General features: G+C 38.0%; 1 protein-coding gene and 1 long non-coding RNA gene across 6 annotated transcripts in view; one reads left to right on the plus strand and one right to left on the minus strand.

Moving 5' to 3' along the window:
- Positions 1-21,241, plus strand: part of Ctnna2 (catenin alpha 2) — a 1,077,131-nt gene that overhangs the window by 955,282 nt on the left and 100,608 nt on the right. For all 5 annotated transcript variants that reach the window (XM_074050079.1, XM_074050084.1, XM_074050081.1 and 2 more), the window contains 2 exons: positions 17,660-17,752; positions 18,333-18,489. In XM_074050079.1, the coding sequence (XP_073906180.1) occupies positions 17,660-17,752; positions 18,333-18,489 (250 nt within the window). The remainder of the gene's footprint in view (positions 1-17,659; positions 17,753-18,332; positions 18,490-21,241) is intronic.
- On the minus strand, positions 1,796-20,991 carry LOC141414848 (uncharacterized). The gene is made up of 3 exons (XR_012439775.1): positions 20,902-20,991; positions 3,901-3,982; positions 1,796-1,895 (listed from the first exon to the last, which is right to left on the minus strand). It is a non-coding gene; the product is annotated as an uncharacterized lncRNA (long non-coding RNA).

Here is a 21,241-nt window from a genome sequence, read left to right on the forward strand (position 1 = left end):
TGGGGAAGAGAGCACAGATTCATCTTGGTTCTAAGCCTCACACATCTATGTGCTCATAGGAGATATATGTAAGCTTTCTGAGTCTCCATGTCTCATTTGTAAGTTAGGGGTAGGGAAATTACTTTATAAAATTACTTCTTCTGCATCATCCACTACATACCTGTTCTCTTTCCTTGCAGATAGTAGATACACATCTTCGTTTCCAGAAGAATTTAGGAAGATCTTTGCTCTGGCTCATTCTCCAAATCATCTTTGAAAAATTTGCCTAGTGTTCTCTCTAAGACATTTCGTCCATCCATCACTGCTTAAAGCTCTCCCATTGCCTAAAGGAGAAAGTCAAAAATGCCTACCATCCTCATGTGACTTACACCTCCAATCATACTACCTACTAATTATCTCCTTGCACTCAGTCATGTTGGTTACTTGCCAATCTCCATATACTCCAGGCTCCCTGTCCTTGATTCACATATTTTATTCTCCACAGAATGCCCTCCCTGTGCCCCTCAGCCTCTACTTTTGATATTACCTCCTCCCTCATTTTAGGGTCTGTCTTACTGTAAAATTTTGGGACTCACATTTTTGAAGGTTTTCCTAAATAACTTCTGCCCCCACAGTCCTCTCATTAAAATACAATCTCTCCCCATGTTGCATTCCCAGTTCTAGCTGGCACAAACGTCTACGAAATGTGTTTTGTATTTGACTGCATTTGCTTCTTTTGTCTTCTCACTAGTTCTTTCCTCTTCTAATCTCTGGTTGAGCTGGGGCAGGATGGCACAGCTGACTTTTTTTTTTTTTTAACAGCAACTTTGGCTGTTTTCTATTTACCTTAAGAGGCAAGAGGCCCAAAACAAGCCAGAGACGTGTTTTAAAGCTTTCCCATTTTACATTGGAACTCCACCACCCAACATGCCCCTTGGATTTCTGGCCTGGTTGGGTTGGATGAGCTCACTGTATATAACTGTGGGCATATCCTGGTCTGGTAGCTGGAATCTGGTAAGGCAGGTCCCTAGAAGCTCTGTTTGGGGCCAGAATTAGTCAATGCCTCTTTTAATCTAAGTGAGTTTGATTCTTGCAAACCAATCCAATCTGTGCTGGTGACCCTCTCCCTCATGGTGTGAAGTAAGGGGGGAACTCACTTGACACCATGGTCAGATTCAGCAATTGTGACTCTGACCGCTCTTGTATCTGGATAACTCTCAGGAGCAGAACTGGCCTCAAGTCTAAAACTGAATTCAATCAAGCCTGAGTTTCTAATCTCCCTTTTATAATCTTCTTTCCACCCTCAGTATCAAACTTTTGCCTTTGGCTCTGCTATTGTAGCCTATCCCTTGGAAAGGATATTTTTATTATAGAAGTCTTATTCTGGAGAGCGTTCATCACTTTCATCATGTCATCTTTTCTTAAGCCCTTCTTAAGAGAGTGGCTGCAACTTCAACTTGGAAGGCTGCCTCATTGATGCTCCATTCTGTAAGGAAGATGACTGCCTTGCCCATTGGCAGCATTGTACAGAATACAGTACACATGTCTGGTCTTCGGAATAGATTCCAGATTCAAATACTGGCCCTGACCCTATTAGAAATTAGTTATGTTTTTTCATAATCTATAAAATGCCTATTTTTGAGGTTTGTGGTGGGCAATAAATGAGTATTATGTAAGGATGTATGAAATGGTGTTAGATTACTAGAGGTCAAACCTGACTTTTCTCCTTACTCTGGTATGACCTTGGGAAAGCTATTGAGTTCTCTGTACATCAGTTTTCTCAACAGTAAAATGTGAATGATAATAATAGTACTCACCTCATAGGATCTTTGTAAAGGTATGAGAAAATACATGTGAAGCTTCTTTAAAAATTCCTCAATTTACAGGAAACACAAACACATTCTAGTGCAGGTGTCCTGAAAATGGAATGAAATGTTAACTTTGAAGGTGTCTTAAGCACTGTATAGTATCCAGGATTCCCTTGAAGGTCAAATTATCTTAAGAATACTGGAAATAAAGAAATACATTGATTTTTATCCTCTTATTATTAACAGTTTTTGAAATTTTGGGGGATGATAAAAACAGCTATTTTGTTTACATTTTAATGGAAAGAATCTGAAGTCTGCAGTGTGACCCAGACTATTTCACTACCCTGAGTGCTCATGAATATGTGCTTTTGGTGTCACATCACAGGGTCTCACTATCACCCAGAATATTCATGAATGATGATAGTAATTAGGCCTGTCTAATTAAAAAGGGTTAGAAAACCTCTCAAGCTACTTACTTTTATAGATTTATGAGAAGTGGTAAGATGAGGGATTTTTTTTTTTTTAAGAAATAAAATGGGCATAGTATAGGGGCAATTCTGTTGTCTGGACATTAGAAGACAGGGCACTGTTTGTCAAGTGGTCTATGGTAGATCTATGGGTCTCACAGGTGGGCACACATCAGGACCCCCAGGGGGTTGAGGGGTACTCAGTAAAACACAGATAGTGGATTCCTGCCCCCAGAGTTTCTGATTGAAATGCTCTGGGGTGGGGTCTGAGAATTTGCATTTCTAATAAGTTCTCAGATGCAGTTGATGTCAGATCAGTTTTATCTGAAATTTGCATTATCATAAGCATCAACTAGAGGGTATTTTAGAACCAGGACTTGTTAGAGTCACTGTGGACCTCCAGAGTCAGAATCTCCTGCTAAAGTGTAAGCTTAATGAGCTTATCTGGTGATTCATATGATGGAATGAATTTATAAAGTACTGGGAAAGAGAGATTATCTCCAAGACTTCTCCATGTTTAGCTCCACTAAGGAAAGAGCAAAGCTGATGGACACACCCTAAAGCTTGAGAAGAAGGCGAAACACCCCTTCACTTGGTGATGCTCTAATTAAATGTAGAACATATTTAGATTAAATTCAGAATGGGAAGATGGTTCTCTATTAGGATTAGCTAGGGAATTTTAAATCCTCAAGAACAAGTACATCATAATCTGAAAGTAGATCCCAGTCATCCATGGCTTCTCAGGAGTTTTCAACATGCATTCAAGCTTAAGAATGATAGAAATAGATTTAGATCCTCATCTATATTTCGCAGCAAATTAGCTACATAACCAAGGGAATGTTTCCTAATATTTTCACAATAAATTTTTTTTAACTGAAAATACAAAAATGGTTTTATTTGAAATCTTAGGGATTACAGTTCAGGAGATATGGGTTCAGATAGTTCTGAAACAGTGTTCCAAAGAAGGCTGGAAAAGTGAAAGCTTAAATGGGCCATTGAATATTAAGAAAGAACAAGGGCTACACGACTGAGGCAAGATACAGAACATATAAACAGAACAGAAATGATCATAAAACAAGAGTCTGATGATCTCTTGATATGCATGTTGAACCTCTGGGCACTGTATAATTGTCTGGTTGTTCCAGTCATTCCAAATGTCCTAAAGTCAAAGGTAAAGGTGACCAAATTTCACATTGCTGGGCAGCAGCTGGACTCCTGCATAAGTCCTGTTTCCATATAAATTCTTTTTTTGTAAATGGAGGTAGGAGTCACATGAAAAAGGGAAGGAGAGTTTGGACTACATTTTCTCAGCTTTCGTTGTACATTTGAATCATCCAAAGGAAATAAACAATAAAAATAGTCCATGAATGCACAAGACCCCCTCTAGAATCTGCAGGGATAAGAAACAGGTATTGGTTTTTTAAAATTTAACTCCTCAAGTGATTAGAATGTGGGTCTAGGGCTAGAACCATGGGATTAGAGGATTTCTAAAATCCCCCATGAGTCATGCATTATGTGTTTCTATATGAGTTGGTCATTGCTTTTCTGTGCCAGTGTCAAGTCATTTGCTGAAGAGAACAGAGAATAGGTTTTTAAATGTCAGGTAAACATTCTCTATCAAATGATTTTCCTTGCCGCGTACTTACTGCAGTATAGTAGCTCTCTTATATAAGAAGAGATAATCTTTTGTGGAACATCCTTTGCTTGATCTCTTACAAATGTTCATTCCTATCAAGAAAGTTAGGCATCATTATATCTATTTTACAAAGGAGGACATGTCAAAGCTAATAATTAACTTCCCACATTGACAGAGCTATCCACTTTTACATCTAAGGTTGTTTCATTCTGCAGACACTTTTCAAATTGTGATGTACCTGAGAATTACTTGTAGAAACTATAAAATATAGAGTCTGATTCAACAGGTCTAGGACAGTCTTGTAAATCTGGGTTTCTAACAAGCTACTAGGTGTTGCCTTTGAGATCTGCCTGTGGGCAAACGCTTTGAGTGGCAACACTCTTCCCCATTCTCTTACATGGAAAGGTGAGCCAGGCTCCACTTTTCAGTCATTACTTAGGATATAAGGAATCCTAGAATATACAGGGTGTAATGCCTTCTTACTCCCAACTTATTCACGCCAAAGAGCGCCATTTTCTTTTAAGTAGACCATTTGGGAAATTGTTCCCCACACTGATATTCTAGAGATACTGCTTCTAATATTTTTTCACTTACTCTTTGTGAATTCCTTTAAAGGGTTCTAACATCTTTGGAATGTTCTCAAACTTCATAGTGTTTCAGTCCTTGAATACAGATTAGATTTTTGGATAAATTATATTTGGTGAAATAATGAATGGTGATAAAGGATTTGGGTAAATGTAAACACATAAATATGAAGAGGTGAGGGATAAATACAGAGAAGAGTCTGGGAAATGATATGAGCATAGATAGCTCCATTATCAGAGGCAAAGAAGGTGGGGAATGGAGCACTCGGAACAACTCATGTCCTGATAAATAGACAGTAGAGTAGTCTTCATATCTATAATGGTACCATCATACTTCAGGGGTCAGCCAACTTTTATTAGAATAAGTAGTACCTATTTTTGGATTTATGAGCCAAATAAAATCTCATGTATTTTTCTGTATGTGTTTTAAACACTTTTTTTGTGTGTGTGGTATTGGGGGTTGAACTCAGTGCCTTGTGATCATTAGGCAGGAACTCTACCACTTGAGCCATTCCTCCAGCCCTTAACCACTCTATATAAGATCATATTTATAATACTATTCTCAGCTTGAAGACCAGACAAAAACAAACCAGTGGCTACATTTAATGTCACTCCTATTTCCTTACCAAATAATGGCAATGGAAAAATGTACATTGGTATACACATGATATTGTTAAAGAATAGGTATTTAGTTATTTAAAACTCTATCCAGCCTTCAGTTGAATAGATTATTAAAATGATCATTATAATTATTGTTTACTTAGGTAAGCACTTGCATTGATGAAGACCCTCAAATATCTTCATAGCTTTTTTTCCCTTCCTCTACATACACACACACACACATGCACACAGAATATTATCAGTGGTTCTATGATGAGTATGCTTGCTAAACCTGTATCCCATGACAAAATTACAAAGCCTATTTGAGGCAAAAGCCCAGGGTTAATGAAATAAACAGCCTGCCTGGAGAGTGCAAAGCTAAATACAACAAGATGCATAGAATTTCCTCATTATTTGCTGTTCTCAGGAAATATTATTCAGAACACATTCTTTAGCTTTATTTCACGAGAAAATTGAAAGGTCAGCCTGACTGGCCATTCACCTAGATGACTGATTCAGTTAGAAGAAGAAAAATGACCTCCTGATAGTGAAAGCAGAAACAATTCTCTTACAGAGAGTTGCTAAGGTAAGACACATTTGAAGGGCATTGTGGGGCCAGGCCTTCACCTATGGGCATTGGTGACAAGAATAACCTTGACTAGGAGTTCATGGGCTTTTTTATAACTGCAGCTGCTCCTTCCATCTAGACTTGCCCGTGGTCTCCTGAGGGCATAAAGATGAAATCTGGTTGCATCTGTGCTCTACACCTTACCATGGCTCTGGACTGTGATGGCCACATCTGATGCCCAGTGAGGCAGAGGTCACCTTGAAAGGAAAAGGACTCCATGTGCCAGGGCTCTTTCTGAGAGGGCTCCTAGGTTATGTGTGATGATCCTGCCACTCACCCTCTGGCACTGCTCTGTCCCTGTCTCTGGATACTATGGAAATATTTTAGTCTTCAATGATGAGCAAGGAACTGGCATATTTATAGGCATCAGTGGAGGTTTTGAGCTCATAGAAGGAAAGGAATGTGGGATTTCCCAGCTTGGGAGAGACCTGTGAAAGTATCGATCATTAATGGAATCAGGATGAATTGCAGGATAAAGGAAGGAAGGATCTATAATAGTTGCAAACCTTGTGCTGAATATGGGGGAGAGAGTACCTTGTGGGTTAATGTTAGTCAAGAAAAGGTATTCATAGGTCCAGTTAAGCAGAGAACTGTAAAGAAGGTATCAGATACCAGAGTAGGAAGACAGATAGACCAGAACAGGAATGAGTGTGAAAACACAGAAGAGTTTTGGAAAACATCATAGTTGGCTTTGCAACCCTGGCATGGATTTGCTTGCACTATGTAAAGAGTCTGAGATAGAAGAGACATGGAACGCAATCTGATAGCCCCTCTGAGATGACTGGCATGCCATCTGATCTAAGCATAGGAGGGTTTACCTCTAGAGGAAAGGCAAAAGAGAGCTGTACTTTGCACCCCAACTCCAATATGAGCACTAAAGGAAGAATGGAAACATGAGAGAACTTGAGGAAGAAATGCAAGAGGAGATCTGAAATGAAGAAAGGAAACGATGGTAACTAGGCAAAGAAAAGATGGAGCAGGTGGGCTAGAGGGGAAGATTCTAGGAGGTAATGCAAATAGGAGGGAGAATTTGTGAATTTCAAGGTTTAAGAGGATTGAACTTGCTTCACGGTCACTTCAGTGTCTTTTCTTATGTGGCAAAGGACAAGAGTTAGGGCTTCTCCCACACCTTACATGATTTACTTGAGAGCACTCTGAAGTCTGGGGACAGGTTCTTGGTTTCCAGGACTTTTCCTATGGACAGTAGCCAAGCATGGGTTTTTGCCCTGAAGCTCCAGGGGACTAGTACCTTCTTTTCACTTTCTGAGGGCTTGTGTGTGTGTGTGTGTGTGTGGTTCCAGGCTTTGAACTCAGGGTCTCACGCTTGCTAGGCAGGCACTCTCCCACTTGAACCACTCTGCCAGCCCTAGTACCTTCTTTTGGATATACTCTAGATCTTATTATGGGATACCTAGGCAGATTTCTAAAGCCCAGGGTAGAGAGAGCAGTTCTCAAGGGGCTAGGTGAAATGGGATGGTGAAAGACAAAGTAAATATCCAAGGAGGATATTATTACAGATGAAAGCCTTGAAAACTGGCCATCTTGATTGTTATAAGCAGTGGTCCTCCAGATTCAGGAATATGTGGATACTGAGACTACAATGGTAGAAAAGCCACATGGCTTTATTAACTTAGATTTATTTCTCCTTGATTCTATGTTCATTAGAAAGCTTGTGTGAATGTTTGGAGCAGGGAAGACAATTCTAAAGATACTTCTGAGAGTCCTGCTCCAGGTCTACCTTCTCCTACTCCCCCTTCTTTTTGTTCCCTGCTTTCAAAAAACTTAATATTGGTAAGTATACCTGGAACTGCAAATATTTTTATTTGTTCAAAACATGTGCCCCTTCCTGATCCACTTAATGTTTTTGATTGTACTTATGGCATAAATATCACAATTTGTACCTCTCCCATTTCCTCTTATGAAGATGGTTTGACATATTTGACAGGTATGATCAAATTGAATTATTGATGCCACCTAAGTATCTATCTAAATTAGGGGAAGGCAGTCTTTTTCTATAAAGGGCAAGAGAGTAGCTATTCTTAGATAGTGGGTCATATGGTCTCTGTCACTACTATTCACCTCTGCCATTGCAATGCAAAAGCAGTCATAGATAATGTGTACAAAGATGTGTTCCAATAAAGTTTTAATCACAAAAACAGATGCTCAGAGGTAGGGAAAAAAACAGAATTTTTAGGTAGTGTTAGAGAAGAAAAACTTCCCCAAAGGCTTGCTGGGAGAGCCTGCAGTTTCTACAATGTACATTTTTTTTCCCACAAATTCTTGAAGATTCAGAAACATCTCAGTTAAAACAAGGAGCTATGTTACCTAGGAGTAGAAAATATGAACTTAAGTGAATAATTACTTTGATTAAACAATTAGCATCCTTTAGTAGGTAAAGAATAAGTGATAAGGAGAGTAGGGACTCCAAAGAGAGAAGGACAGTTCTGGGCAGGGCATAAGAAAACATTCAAGAGAGCAAAGCTGCCTTGGAGCCACATTTATACTTGCTATGTACAAGGTCTTATAAAGAAGTTATGTGGGCCACAGGATGAATACAACTCAACTGTTGTCCTTAAAGAGGTTGAAGTTTAATTGAAGCTATACAGTATCTATTGCTGCATCTATATTTATATATCTAATTCTGGGTATATACATGCATGCATGAATCTATCCATACATATTACAAATAGTGCATAAAACTAAAGTAATGGTTAGTAGTGATCAGTGATCAGTGGTGCCAGCAGTAAGTCAAAAGGATGAAGTTTATGGGTCAAAGCAAATCTGAAGTCTTCAGAGACCTGTGGACTTTGAACTGAACCTTGACAGATGGCTAGAAATTTAATTGGCAAAGGCACTCCTCCTGCCATGTCCCCTAAAAGACAACCTGGCACATAAATGAGGTCTTCTGACTATCTCCTTCTGACTGTGCAGAGGGAGTAGTCATTGATCTAATATTGGTTAGGGTGGTTAGACTCACTAAGCATTGTGGATGAACTTGACTCCACTGTTCCACTTGTCATCTTGAAGTATATGAGACCAGACTATAGAGAGTAGTACACTCATTTATTCATCTGGATCTTCACTCTGCAAACATCCCTTGGCTCCTACTAAATGTCAAGCACCGTATGGTTTAGTGCAGCTCTTATCCATTGCTGGAGACAGAACCTAGAGCTGTCCTCCTACTAACATGCAGCCCACAAAGATGAAGGTCAACATGTTTTATTCACCGGAAATAAGTGAAAATTTTATTTACTTCCATGGGATTCTGAGATACAAAAATAATAGTGGAACGTAATAACATTTTACTTCCTTGGTATAAAGATGGAGATGATGAAATCCCAAAAGGCCTTTAGTTATTAAAATGGTATTACATTCATTGCATGGCTTAAGATAACACATGATAAGCCTCTCCTATCCTTTTCACATAATCACAGATTATTGATGAAGCAGCAACAAGAAGGCATTAGGTGGTGTTTTATTGCATTACTTTAAGCCACTGAGGTTTTTAATGTATGAAGGGTATAGATTTATGCTGAGTGATTCAGCCAGGAAGCAGGCACATCAATTTGTTCATGAATATGAACTGGTGATTACCACCATTAAAGTCACCAGGGCAGACTGATCACTTTAATTTAGGCAGAGGCATGCACATAGCATTTGCGCATGGTATGTGTGTCCTTAAGAACTCAAGAGCTGTTTGCATCCCAGAAGAGTCCTAGGGATGTAGACTTGTATTGTCATAGGTGTTTAACCACAGGCAAAGGTGCAAAGCCTGTTGGGACCGTAAAGAAATGACTGTGAAGTTCTGAGTGGTAGGATGTTGTATGTTTCATTTGTTGTTAGCTGCTGAATGCTAATTTGATGCTAAACTGCAAAAAGAAAAAAAAGTGGTACAGAAAACATAATTGCTCAGAATTCCAGATCATAGAACTTGGGGTGCTTCTAGTTCTGACAAGTTGAATGGTTCTTTCATTTCTATAACATGATGAGAATTTGTGGTATTTAGTTAACTAAAAAAATTGGAATTGGGCCCTGGTAGGCCCAGCTGTGTGCTGAGCCTACAAGAACTCACTGTGTGTCTGTGATAATGGGAAGCCATGTATTAAACAATCTTGACTTCCACTTGTTATTTATAGAATGAATGGCTGGAAGGAAATTAAGATGATTCCATAGGAGAGAAATCAAGGAGAACCAGTATGAGGGATGTGTGATCCAATGTAGGTACCATGGGAGAATTAGCAGTTTGGTCATGGCTGGGGAACTTTCAGTGAGCAGAAGGGCCATATGTAAACAAGTGCTATAGTAGTCTCCTTCATCTAGAAATTCCATTTGTGACAGGAGCCAAAAAAGATGCCTAAAGATACCTATTACTATGTTTTTGGTAATAGCAATCATTAGGGACTCCCCTGAAGCAAACATTGGCAACTCTTCTGAATGTATAACAGGGGATTAACTTACCAAATGATAAAGCAGCAGCATTAGAGAGTCTTAATCATTAAAAATAATATTAGAAATATGTAGACAAATCTAAAGGGCTGGAATATAGCTCAGGGGTAGAGCATCTGCCTAGCACATGCAAGAACTTGGGAACTTGGGTTTGATCACTAGCACCTCAAAAGAAGCATATAGAAAAATCTAGAAAAGATTTGAAATATAATAGATGAAATAAGCAACATATAAGATTGCATCTGTATACAAACTATGCATAATTTCAAGTTAAATGATGCAATTAATCATATATATAATAGATCTCCCTTCTCTCTTCATCATCTCCTCCATCTCCTTTCCTTTTAATACTCATCACAGTATAAACTTTTAAAAACATGTTACAGTTACCCTTCTGTATCCACAGGTTCCATGTCCATGAGTTTAATTAAACACAAACTGAAAATACTTGGAAAAAAATCACATCTGCACTGAATGTTTGTGGATTTTTTTCTCTTTCCATATTTCCTAAAATATAGAGTATGACAACTATCTACAGAGCATTTACATTGTAATAAGTATTATTAGTAATCTGGAGATGATTTAAAGCACATGGGAGGTTATACATAGTTTATATGCAAATACCACATCATTTTATATAAGGAATTTAGAACCAGTCCCCTGCAGATACCAGGATATAACTATTCTTAAATTCTGTCACCCAACAAAATATAAGCTCCTCCAGGGCATGAATAATAGTTAATTTGTATCTTTAATATCTGGCATATATAAACACTACTTTTTACTGAATGACTATATAAGTGATTAGATATTGTCATTAAAATACTTCTGCACTTTGATAGTGACCTTTCAATAAAATATATATTATAAAAATAATATTTGTGAAACCCTTACTGGATTCTGGGTTAATTATTCTATCCATTTCTCATTTTAACCTTTTAACAACTTTATAAGGCAGATGCTGTTATTGTATTATATTTTATAGTAAAGTAAATTGAGGCTTGACAATGCAAAAATGTCTTGCTCAGCTGTTAAGAATAGGAGTCAGAACAGGCTCTTAACAATGGTATGATTAAAACATTTAAGCATAGAGAATGACCTAGAGTGTCAGATGCTTTAGAGAGGTCATATAAAACAGAAACAAGAAAAAAAGTTTCTTATATATTCCTGCCCCCAGTTATCTTAATGCTGCTGGCAGCTGCAGGCATCTTCTGAGCCATCCTTTCCTGATGACATCATCCTTGCTGTGTAAGTCTCCATTCTTCAGAATCTCAGTTACTGATAATCAGGCTGAAAACTCATCCCAGTGTGAGGCAGCTACATTTTAAAATGATTCCATAATACCTCAGCATGAAGGGGACACACTCCTACCATTTCTATGGCAGCCAGACTTGACCCTCCTCAAATCAGGTTTTTTTGTGGTACTGGGGCTTGAACTCAGGTCCTTCATCTTGAGCCACACCACCAGCCCTATTTTTGTGAAGGATTTTTCAAGATAGGGTCTCACGAACTATTTGCCCAGGCTGGGTTCAAACTGTGATCCTCCTGATTTCTGTCTCCGGAGTAGTTAGGATTACAGGTGTGAGCCATGGGCACCCAGCTTCAAATCAAGTTTTGAAGGTGGTCCCCCAGTCTACAGTTATGTCTAGGTTTGTGGAAGCCCATCACCTCCTTATGATCAAATACTTCTGTTTTAATGTCAGCTGCTTCTCTTTTGCCTCCCAATTTTAGGAAAGTGGACCATTTCATCTCTTATTGAATTGTAAGATTCCATCTGCAATATAGGAAGCATGTTTTGAAAGAACCTTGAGGTCTATGCAAGGTAGTGACATATATATCAATGCTTCCTTGTGTGTTAATTATATCGGCATGTAGAGGAAAATAATGCTTCATGTGGACAACATAGCATTCTTTCTCTCTATCATTCTTATAGAGATTAACAGTTTGCATGAATTTGTGCCATCACCCTTTCCATCTCTGGTTTTATATAACCATGTGGCTGGTGACTATAAATTCAAATAATTTCCTTATAATAGTAAATATGCTCATTTTATCCTCAAATGTATGATGATGAGATATTAACAAAAGGAACAAGTGTTTATGAACCTCTGAATTGTTATTTTGCTACATTTTCACAGTGTGTTCTTCTTAAACCACCAATATGATACCTGAAGCTGTAAAAATTAATGAAATGATACAGCATTTGGGGGTTGAATGCAGTGAATATGAGCTGTGTTTGGAATTGAACAGAATTATTGATATTGAAAAGTGTAATTTGATTTCCAGGGACAAAATTGGAGAAAGTGTTCTCATGTACCTCATATCTCTTTGGAGTTAAATGCCTAAATACTTTATTAGCATAGGTTTTTAATGAAGACTCATCTACAACCATTTTTGCTTTTCTTCTCATTGTTCAAACAAGACTGTGGCATTTTTGAGATAGTTGATTTCCGTGGCAGTGTCCACACCAAACTGAGTTGCAGAGACATGATGGGCTGTTCATCTGGAGATATGAGCTTATGGTATATTTTGAGATTTAAAAACACCCTACATAGTCTGAGAGAGTATAGCTCAGTGGTAGAGCATATGCTTATCACGTGTGAGGCCCTGGGTTCAATATTCAGTACCTCCACCACCCACAATTTTGCATTTTAAATGGACACAATATATTTTTTATAAGGGCATCGTATGTTTCTGATTTTTATCAATTTCACTCTTCCAATCAGTATCTCAGGAATATCGCAATTGTTTTTGGTCAGCTAAGGTGATAGTTAAAGAGTTAGGGAATGCAGGCCAATTATAATACAGATTCTGTTCAGGGAGCAAGTTACTTTCTTAGAAGAATCAGCTCTCCTTGCTGGTTTATTTTTTGTCTAATCCTGCTAATGATATTATTATTTGCTTCACCTATTAGCACAATGTGCCCTAAGAAGGGAAAAGAAGAAAAAAAAAAAATCATGATCACTGAGTAGCCAGAAAGTCTCAGGAAATTAGAAAAAAAAAATAAGGTAGATATCTGATTTCTGTATGATATGGTTCACAATTTCCATACAGCAGTACTGATCACTTATTTTTCTAAACTCTCAAAATTCTTACAGTCAGCAGCACATAGGTTAGTGGTGGCTTCTCAGCTTCTTTCTTTTCCCAGGATTATTCATTTTTAAGGCACTAAATCAGAGACATAAAACTGGCCCAGTCTTTTCAGCCTTTACCTCCCCAAATCTATTATGCTTTCAAAAGTTCCTTTCCTTCCTTTCGTATTGGACTGATGGGGATTTAGTACAATTCATTCACCAAGGAGCTCTGCTACCTATCCTTGTGGCCTATTCCACTTTCAGAAATCTCAAATCACCTTAAATAGCCCCATATTTAAAACCTAATGATACACTTTATTGTTTCCTAAGCTTCCAGCAAGGTGGCTAACTCATATTGCCTCAGTTAAGCTGTACATAATTCAAGAATGGAGAAAGCAAGGACCAGAGCTACTGGGCATGAATGCCCTACCAGGCTACCCACTTGGTTGACTCCAGCAGGTTTAAAAATTTTATCAGATTTAATCACATTGCTCAATGTCTTTTGGGTTACAATTTATTAATGGTCTATTGCCAGCTTTATTTTTACTTCTATTAATTTTTTCAAACATCTAATGATTCTTGTCCACTATTTCCTTCCTCTGTACCCCTTTTAACAATGAAAGTTGCCCACAGAAAAGAAAATATTGAAAATAGAATATTTTATTTTACTAGAGTTTCTGATATTATGACATCATAACTGTTATTAAAGAACAGATCATTTAAATTGTGTAGAATATTCTTGAATCAACTTGAACTATTGGTATTTTAAGCTATATTATTGATTGGAGTTGCTACCAAGAATGAAGTGTCATTTACTGACAGAACTGTAGAAATCAAAATACATAAACCTATGTTCAGAGTCACCATAATGGCAGTGGCTTTAGTGAGAAGCAAAGAAAGGTAAGCCAAGGCAAAATAAAGAAGGTAGGGATTGGGATGGAATCCCTGACCAATTTAAAAAATGCAAGCCTGCCTTCGGAGATACTGAAATCCTTAGCATCATATTGAAAATGTTTTCAGAATATAATGCAAGGTAAATGAAATTCTGATTTTAAGTGGAATTAAAGAGCAGGAGTACATTGCAGAGTGGAGGCTGCCAGACTATAAGATTTGTGGATCAGTAAAATTAAAGAGAATAAATAATTGGAGGACTATGGGGAGTTGCCAGCTGCTTCGTTTTGCCAAGTGTTGCTAGCACTGCTACCCCAGCTCCCCCTGCTGAGATCCTGTTGGGTGATGAGGTCCATACATTACACCTAAGCCACAAAAGAGTTTTTTTTTTTTTAAACAAAGGATGAGAAAACAGTTCAAAAGATAACAAACTTTGTTATCACTATGTAGATTTTGTTGGTTAGCATTTCCTTTGTGCAAGAGTCTAGTTCTTCTCAGTCCTAAGTCCCCAAAATTCAGTTTCTATCAAATGACCTATAGCCACCATGAGTGAGAAGCTCTGTGGTCTAGAGAGCTGCCTCTGTGACTTACTTCAGTTATGGTGCTTCTCTTCTATGCTCAGTCTGGCACATCTCCATCATCTGCAAGTTTCAACCTCAACCCATACTCAGGCTTCTCTCTGATTTATAACTGTACCTCCTTGAGACTGGTAACAGGTACAAAAATGTTTAACAGAGCTAGTGATATAATAGGTTGTACTTGCTACTTTTAAAAAATCTTTTTATTATAGAACAATTGAAGCATATCCCAAAGTAGAGAATGTATAATGAACCATCACATATTTTCACACAGCTTCAATGATTCTGAAGTAATGGGCTAATCTCCTCCAATTATCCCAACCCCTGATAATTGTGAAATAAATGCCAAAGATCATATCATTTCATTCATTAACATTTCAATTACATATTGCTAAAAAGGTATAGACTTTTTTTGTTTAAAGTAACCAATAAACCATTGGTACACTTTAAAAAATTAAATAACTCCATAATGTCAAATATATAACCATATTTAAATTTCCTTGATGATGTGCAATGCTCTTACACATTTACTAATATTTATATGTCTGCAGATTATTTGTTCTATTCAAGATACAAATAAGTATATGACTTTTTTGTCATCAGTTTCTCACCATTAGGATTTTCTTGATTGTAGCTACATGGTTTTATTCTACATGTTTCTTTGTTTCCTATAAATTTTGAGTTGGTCCTAGTAATCACTTTTAGGTTTTGTTTTCTTTTTGGCAAGAATGTTTCAGAGACAGCATTTTGTCCTTTTAAGACAGCCACGCTCATTAGCGATTGTCTACTACTTTCAAAAGTGTGATCTCAAGTCTTTCTCATATGCCAAGGAAGGATGGTAAAGAGCAAACAAAGCCATTATCCAAAATCATCATTTCATAGAATGAAAGGGTGTTCAAAGGAGACGTAGTAAGAATTCAGTTGAAGATTAAAAGGCAGATCACAGGGCTGGTGGAATGGCTCAAGAGGTAGAGCACCTATCTAGTAAGTGTGAGGCTTGAGCTCAAACCCCAGTGCCCCTCCAAAAAAAAAGAAGACATTAAGTGTATATACCTTTCTGGAAAATTGTCCATACTATCCTGAATGTTCTCATGCCACCATGGACAGGGGACACCACATTCTGGACTCATACCAATGACAAGAACATAGGAATTATTATTAATACCACAGAGTTGGCAAACATCTGCTAGAAGCTAATGTGAAAATTTGTCTAGCCAACTAATTTGTAATTCAGCTTTGAGAACCTTTCATCCATGTATTCCGGATTACCACATATAATAAATTCCACTCAACTTAAAAGTTATTCTTTAATTTATTCTATAAACACAGGAGGGACTACCTATTCTGTGTCATGTACGGAATCATGCACTTGGAATGTAAAATGAATTACAGAATTTAATATGATAAAGATTAATCAAAACAGAGACAATATGATATGGAAAAAGGAAATTGAAGTTAGGAGGCCTACATTTGGTTTCTAAATATTATGCCTGTGGGCAGTTAATATGCTTTCTTGTAAATGAGTACAAGGCATTTTTGTCTTTTATCAGACTTATTTTGAAAACTAAGTATAATAGTGAAACTAATCTGAAGAATCAAAGGTAAACGACAGATTTTAAGAAAGTTCATGATAATGCTTGTAATGCATTTAAGCTGTGATTTCTTCTAGTAGCTACATAATCTATCCTTCATCATTCTTAAAAGCTTCAAAAAATTATTCTTACACTTAAGGATTTATTGGAGTCATCTATAAAAATATTCCTACCATCACCATCTACCTATCTCATGTCACTGATAAGAAAACTGTACCCTCTGCGTATGAAATGATCACATAGATGGTTAAAGGTTGAGCCTCCTGATTTCTATCCTGGTGCTCTGCCCACTTCTCTACATCATCCACCTAAGGTTTATTTTGCATCGGGAAGTGTGCACATGTAGTGCACTTGAATCTCTCAGGGTAATAAGGCATCTCTCTGGAAAGCAGCCTGGTTTTAGAGACTAGAGGTGATCATGGTACAAAAGGGCATGTGACCCAGAGACTCCAGGGGATTCTTTCTCTGCTAATCACTTGTTCTGTTTGCCTTACTGCCCCCCAACCCATGCTGTCCTTCTCTTCTCCTTTGACCTTTCTAATTCTCAGTCTCCTGTCTTCTTGACATCAGCCTGATGAGACTGAGCAGTGTTGTGATGGTAGCTTTATGAGTTGTTGACTTTGGCCAGTCAATCTGACCAGGTATTACCAATTCTTTCTGCCTGATGAGAAGAAATAACATAAATTGTACTTGTTGGGCAGGGAACTTGAATTCAGCTCAGTTGTTTTGACTCAAATAGTGTTTTTGAAAAAATCAAATATTTATGTCTTTACAGTAGACTTGCATGATCTAATTTGCTATATACTCTAACACTACCAATTGAATCATGCTAGCCTTTCCTACATATCGCTTTCATCTGTCCCTGAAGAAATTGGAGTTGGCTACCATAGACTAGCATCTTCAGGCAGATCTGGAATCCTGCTGGCAGAGCTCTTTTAATTTTCAGCTTACAATGAGTCTCTTTTAAATCCAAAGCATTGCCTGTAGCTTTTCTTTCACTGGTGAAAGTTAAGTACTGATGTGGCCAAGATCACGGTGCTTCACACTCCAGGATGAGTCCTGGGGGCTCACTAGAGAGTATAGGCAGATCAGGGTAGTCCATAGTGGGTAACAGTTCAAAGAAACTCAGTTAAAATGTGTTATTGTGTGTGTTTGAGAATCTTATTATTTGCAAATGGTTCTTATGGCATTTGCTAATAAATGGCATACAACTATTTAATATATAAATATATAATATTTGGGTTTAACACAGAAGAGTGAGTACCCTTGTATTGGTGAATCTCCTTGTAGTGATGTTTTAAAGAGAAGCAAGACCATGCAGCAGTATATGTTCCCTTCCCCCAACATGATTTTCACTTGAGTCCTCTTCAATACAGGTTGCCAATTTGGCCTGTTCCATCTCCAACAACGAGGAAGGGGTAAAATTAGTCCGGATGGCAGCCACCCAGATTGATAGCTTGTGTCCCCAGGTAAGCCTCCTTCACTTTGTTTTAAAACCCCATTGGTGACCCATTATTAAGAAACCTCTATAGTTAAACACTTGCAGTTCTTATTTCCTTGTCCTGTTTATTCTATCTGGAAAATGATACTTGTCATGAGCTATTTCAAGTTTTACCTTTCTCAAAAAGAAATTCTAACTACAGTGTATTCAAAATTACTGTGAAAATTATCATCCTTTCTACTCATATTTACTTTATTCTGTTTGTTTTGGGTTGCAGTTTAAATGCTCTGTGTCTATTTACTTTATCTCAACAAGTAAATTATAAGCTTGCATATGCAGAAAACAAGAGTTACATTTCTCCCACATATGTGCTAAGTAAATAGGACTGGTCCAGCAAATACTTTTAGAAGCCTGAGGCTAATTAGTATATCTGAAAAAGAAGAAGCAAAACAAAAACAAGGTAGTTGATAACCTACTTTGTCTTTTGCGTTTTTAATTGTCCTGAACACTGACAACTCACTTATCAAGGTTTCAATGTAATCTTTGACCTGTTTATTTCCATTTTAAGAGTGAGGTCATCATGTCCCTGAATTGTTTCTAACAAATAGGTCATCAATGCTGCTCTCACACTGGCTGCTCGGCCACAGAGCAAAGTTGCTCAGGATAACATGGATGTCTTTAAAGACCAGTGGGAGAAGCAGGTCCGAGTGCTGACCGAGGCTGTGGATGACATCACCTCAGTGGATGATTTTCTCTCTGTCTCAGGTAATCATCACATGTGCCCCTTACAAGGCATCAGGATGCCTTCTTATTTCAGGATGAGATAAGAAATATATCACAAATATCATGGGTGTATGATTCAAGTGCTCTCCTTGACCCTTTGAGCATTTGACCAGCTCAGTAAATGTGATTATAACACTCTCTTAAAAATTCCTACTTCAAGATTCTGAGTCAAGACATCAGAGGAACAGCACAGCATTCTGATGATGATATTAAAACCTGAACATATTATTTAAGGAGGCTTACTTTCCATTTTATTTTTATTACTACTACTACTGCTACTACTACTACTACTACTACTACTATTATTATTTTGCAGTGTTAGGGATCAAACCCAGGGCCTTGCACATGCTTGGAAAATGCTCTACCACTGAGTTACATCCCCATTCCTTGGAATTTTTGAGACATGGTCTGCTATATTGCTTAGACTAGCCTTCAAATTGCTGTGTATCCTAGGCTGGCTTCAACTTGTGATCCTTATGCCTCTGCCTCCTATGTGCTGGGATTACAGTTGTGTTCAACCATACCCAATTTGGATTCCTTTTTAAACTTTGCTTTAGATTTTGTTTCCCTTTTAGTTTTTCTATCAGGATGATCTCTTGATAAATCTGAATCACCCATGTGATTGTGGTATATGATGGTAAGGGATTGGTTAATCTACATGGTTTAGGTCTTAAAAATTGGTAATCAGTTATTCCAATTTGCTTACGTTAAGTGGGTCATTTTTCTAAGTGAAGGTTAATGACAAGTCAAATAGAAATTTCAGGCACAAAATTAACCTAATAGAATACACATGGGAGCTATTGCTGCTCTGAGCACATCTACGAAGTTGTGTAAAGAAGAGAATGGAAGAAAATAGATGTTGTCATCATCAGTGTAATTGTAACTTTCTTTGTAATTATGGCCAGACTGGAGGATGCTAATAGATGTGAATAACTGTGAAGTCAATTTGACTTTTAATGGAATTCATCAATACCATTTCAAGATTGGGCTATAAGCCAGCAAATGGACCTTTTCCCAAGCAGCTTTGACCAAACAGATTTGGCCCAGTTCACCTGGAAGGATATCTATGTGAGAGGAGATCACTGGAAACATCAGCCTCTTTTATGAGGCATTAAAGGAATTAAGAGAAACTTGAAAATTCAAATTGGCCAGTTGTTTATTCTACCCATAGATGTGTGGAACTCACCTAACAGCTCACTCAGCATTTAGCCCTGATTTGACTTGTTTTTGGTTGAGTGAGGCCTGAGAAGGAGGCATGGCATCACTGCTGGAAGGAGCCAGGCAAATAGGACCTCTGACTGCATCTATGTGGAAGTGATTTCTGCAGGGAAGCTGTAATATTTTTCCTAGTTGCAGCCTTTCTTTTCGTGAAGAAACAGACTATAAGTTCACACTGGAAGCCTGCATTTAAAGCTTGTCTAAGGGCTGTGTAGGCAAATCTATAGATCTGATAGATAATTGAAAAGCTAAATTTTCAATGATGGAGGGCAAGACAAGGCAGATGGAAAAAATGAGCTAACACATGCTTGCTCAGTGTCTATAATTTGCCTGACTTTCTGTTGTTTACTGTAATTTTCACAAAATTCTATAAAATAGGTATTAGTATTCTAAGTCTTCCTTTGAGAAAACTAAGAGCGAGGGTAGGCAACTTGGCAGAGATGGTGTAAAAATCCACATGCCCCTCCTTTCAGAAACTATGTTGTTCTCAATAAGTAAAGAGAAAAGAGAAATTTCCTTCCCTTGGTGCTTTCTACTTTTCTGCTTTCATTTTAGCTCCATTCTCCCACCTCTGGTATCCTCATTCCAATCTCTAATCTTTTTCAGAAACCTGTCTTGTTTTTCATTCCTAAGGTGCTTGATTTTTGATGACTTGTCAAAGCAGCTATTCATATAAATATCCGCCTATGTAGGGGTTGGCTGATAAAAAAAAACAACAACTCAGAATGTTACCATTCCTGGAATTGGCACTTTGCTGATAGCTGAGTGCTCACATTGTAAAAGATACCACCCCAATCCATCTCTCATAAGGTGTTTAGAAATTGTTTAGAAAGCGATGTTGAGGATTTGGGTGCTGGAAAAAGAAGGTAGCTACAAATACTAAGCTTCTTTCTAGTAGTTTGTGCCAGGATGACTATAGTGTACCTAATAAGAGGCAGGAAGCCTCCTCCCCTCCACCCCGCCTCAGATCTCACACAGCCATCCTGGCAGCCCCTGGAAATTTTCCTCTCAGTTGTCCTGTATCTACAAAGAAGTAGCAAATGGTCATTCATTGCTCTTTTTTTCCAGAGAGAAATAATCATTTTAGAACTCCAAAGTTTTCCAATTTTCCCTTTTTTTCAAATGCACATAGAAAATTTTCTGAAGGTGGGGAGAAGCAAGGCAAAGTAGTCTTACCTCACATTTTTGTAATAGTGCAAAGCTTTCCCTCATTTTCTTCTCTTCCTCTCCCCTCCAGCCCTGCCTCTTTGCACCTTTCTCCCTGACATTCCTGTGTGCATCTCATTATTACTAGCAACAAGAAAAGGCTTTGGCTCATGCTGATAACACTGTGCTGGCCAACCCTAGTGGTACAAATGCCGCAGCATGCCACAACAGGAAAATGAACAGGCACTGTCAGGGAGCCAGGTTGGCAGGGCTTGCAGGAGCATGCCTTTGGAAGTTGACAATCAGGCAGTGGGCACCTTTCCACAGATGGGGCTTGACAAATAATGACACATCCCACTCTTTCCTGCTA

Source organism: Castor canadensis, chromosome 12 (assembly GCF_047511655.1).
Source record: "Castor canadensis chromosome 12, mCasCan1.hap1v2, whole genome shotgun sequence".
NCBI classification, from domain to species: domain Eukaryota; kingdom Metazoa; phylum Chordata; class Mammalia; order Rodentia; family Castoridae; genus Castor; species Castor canadensis.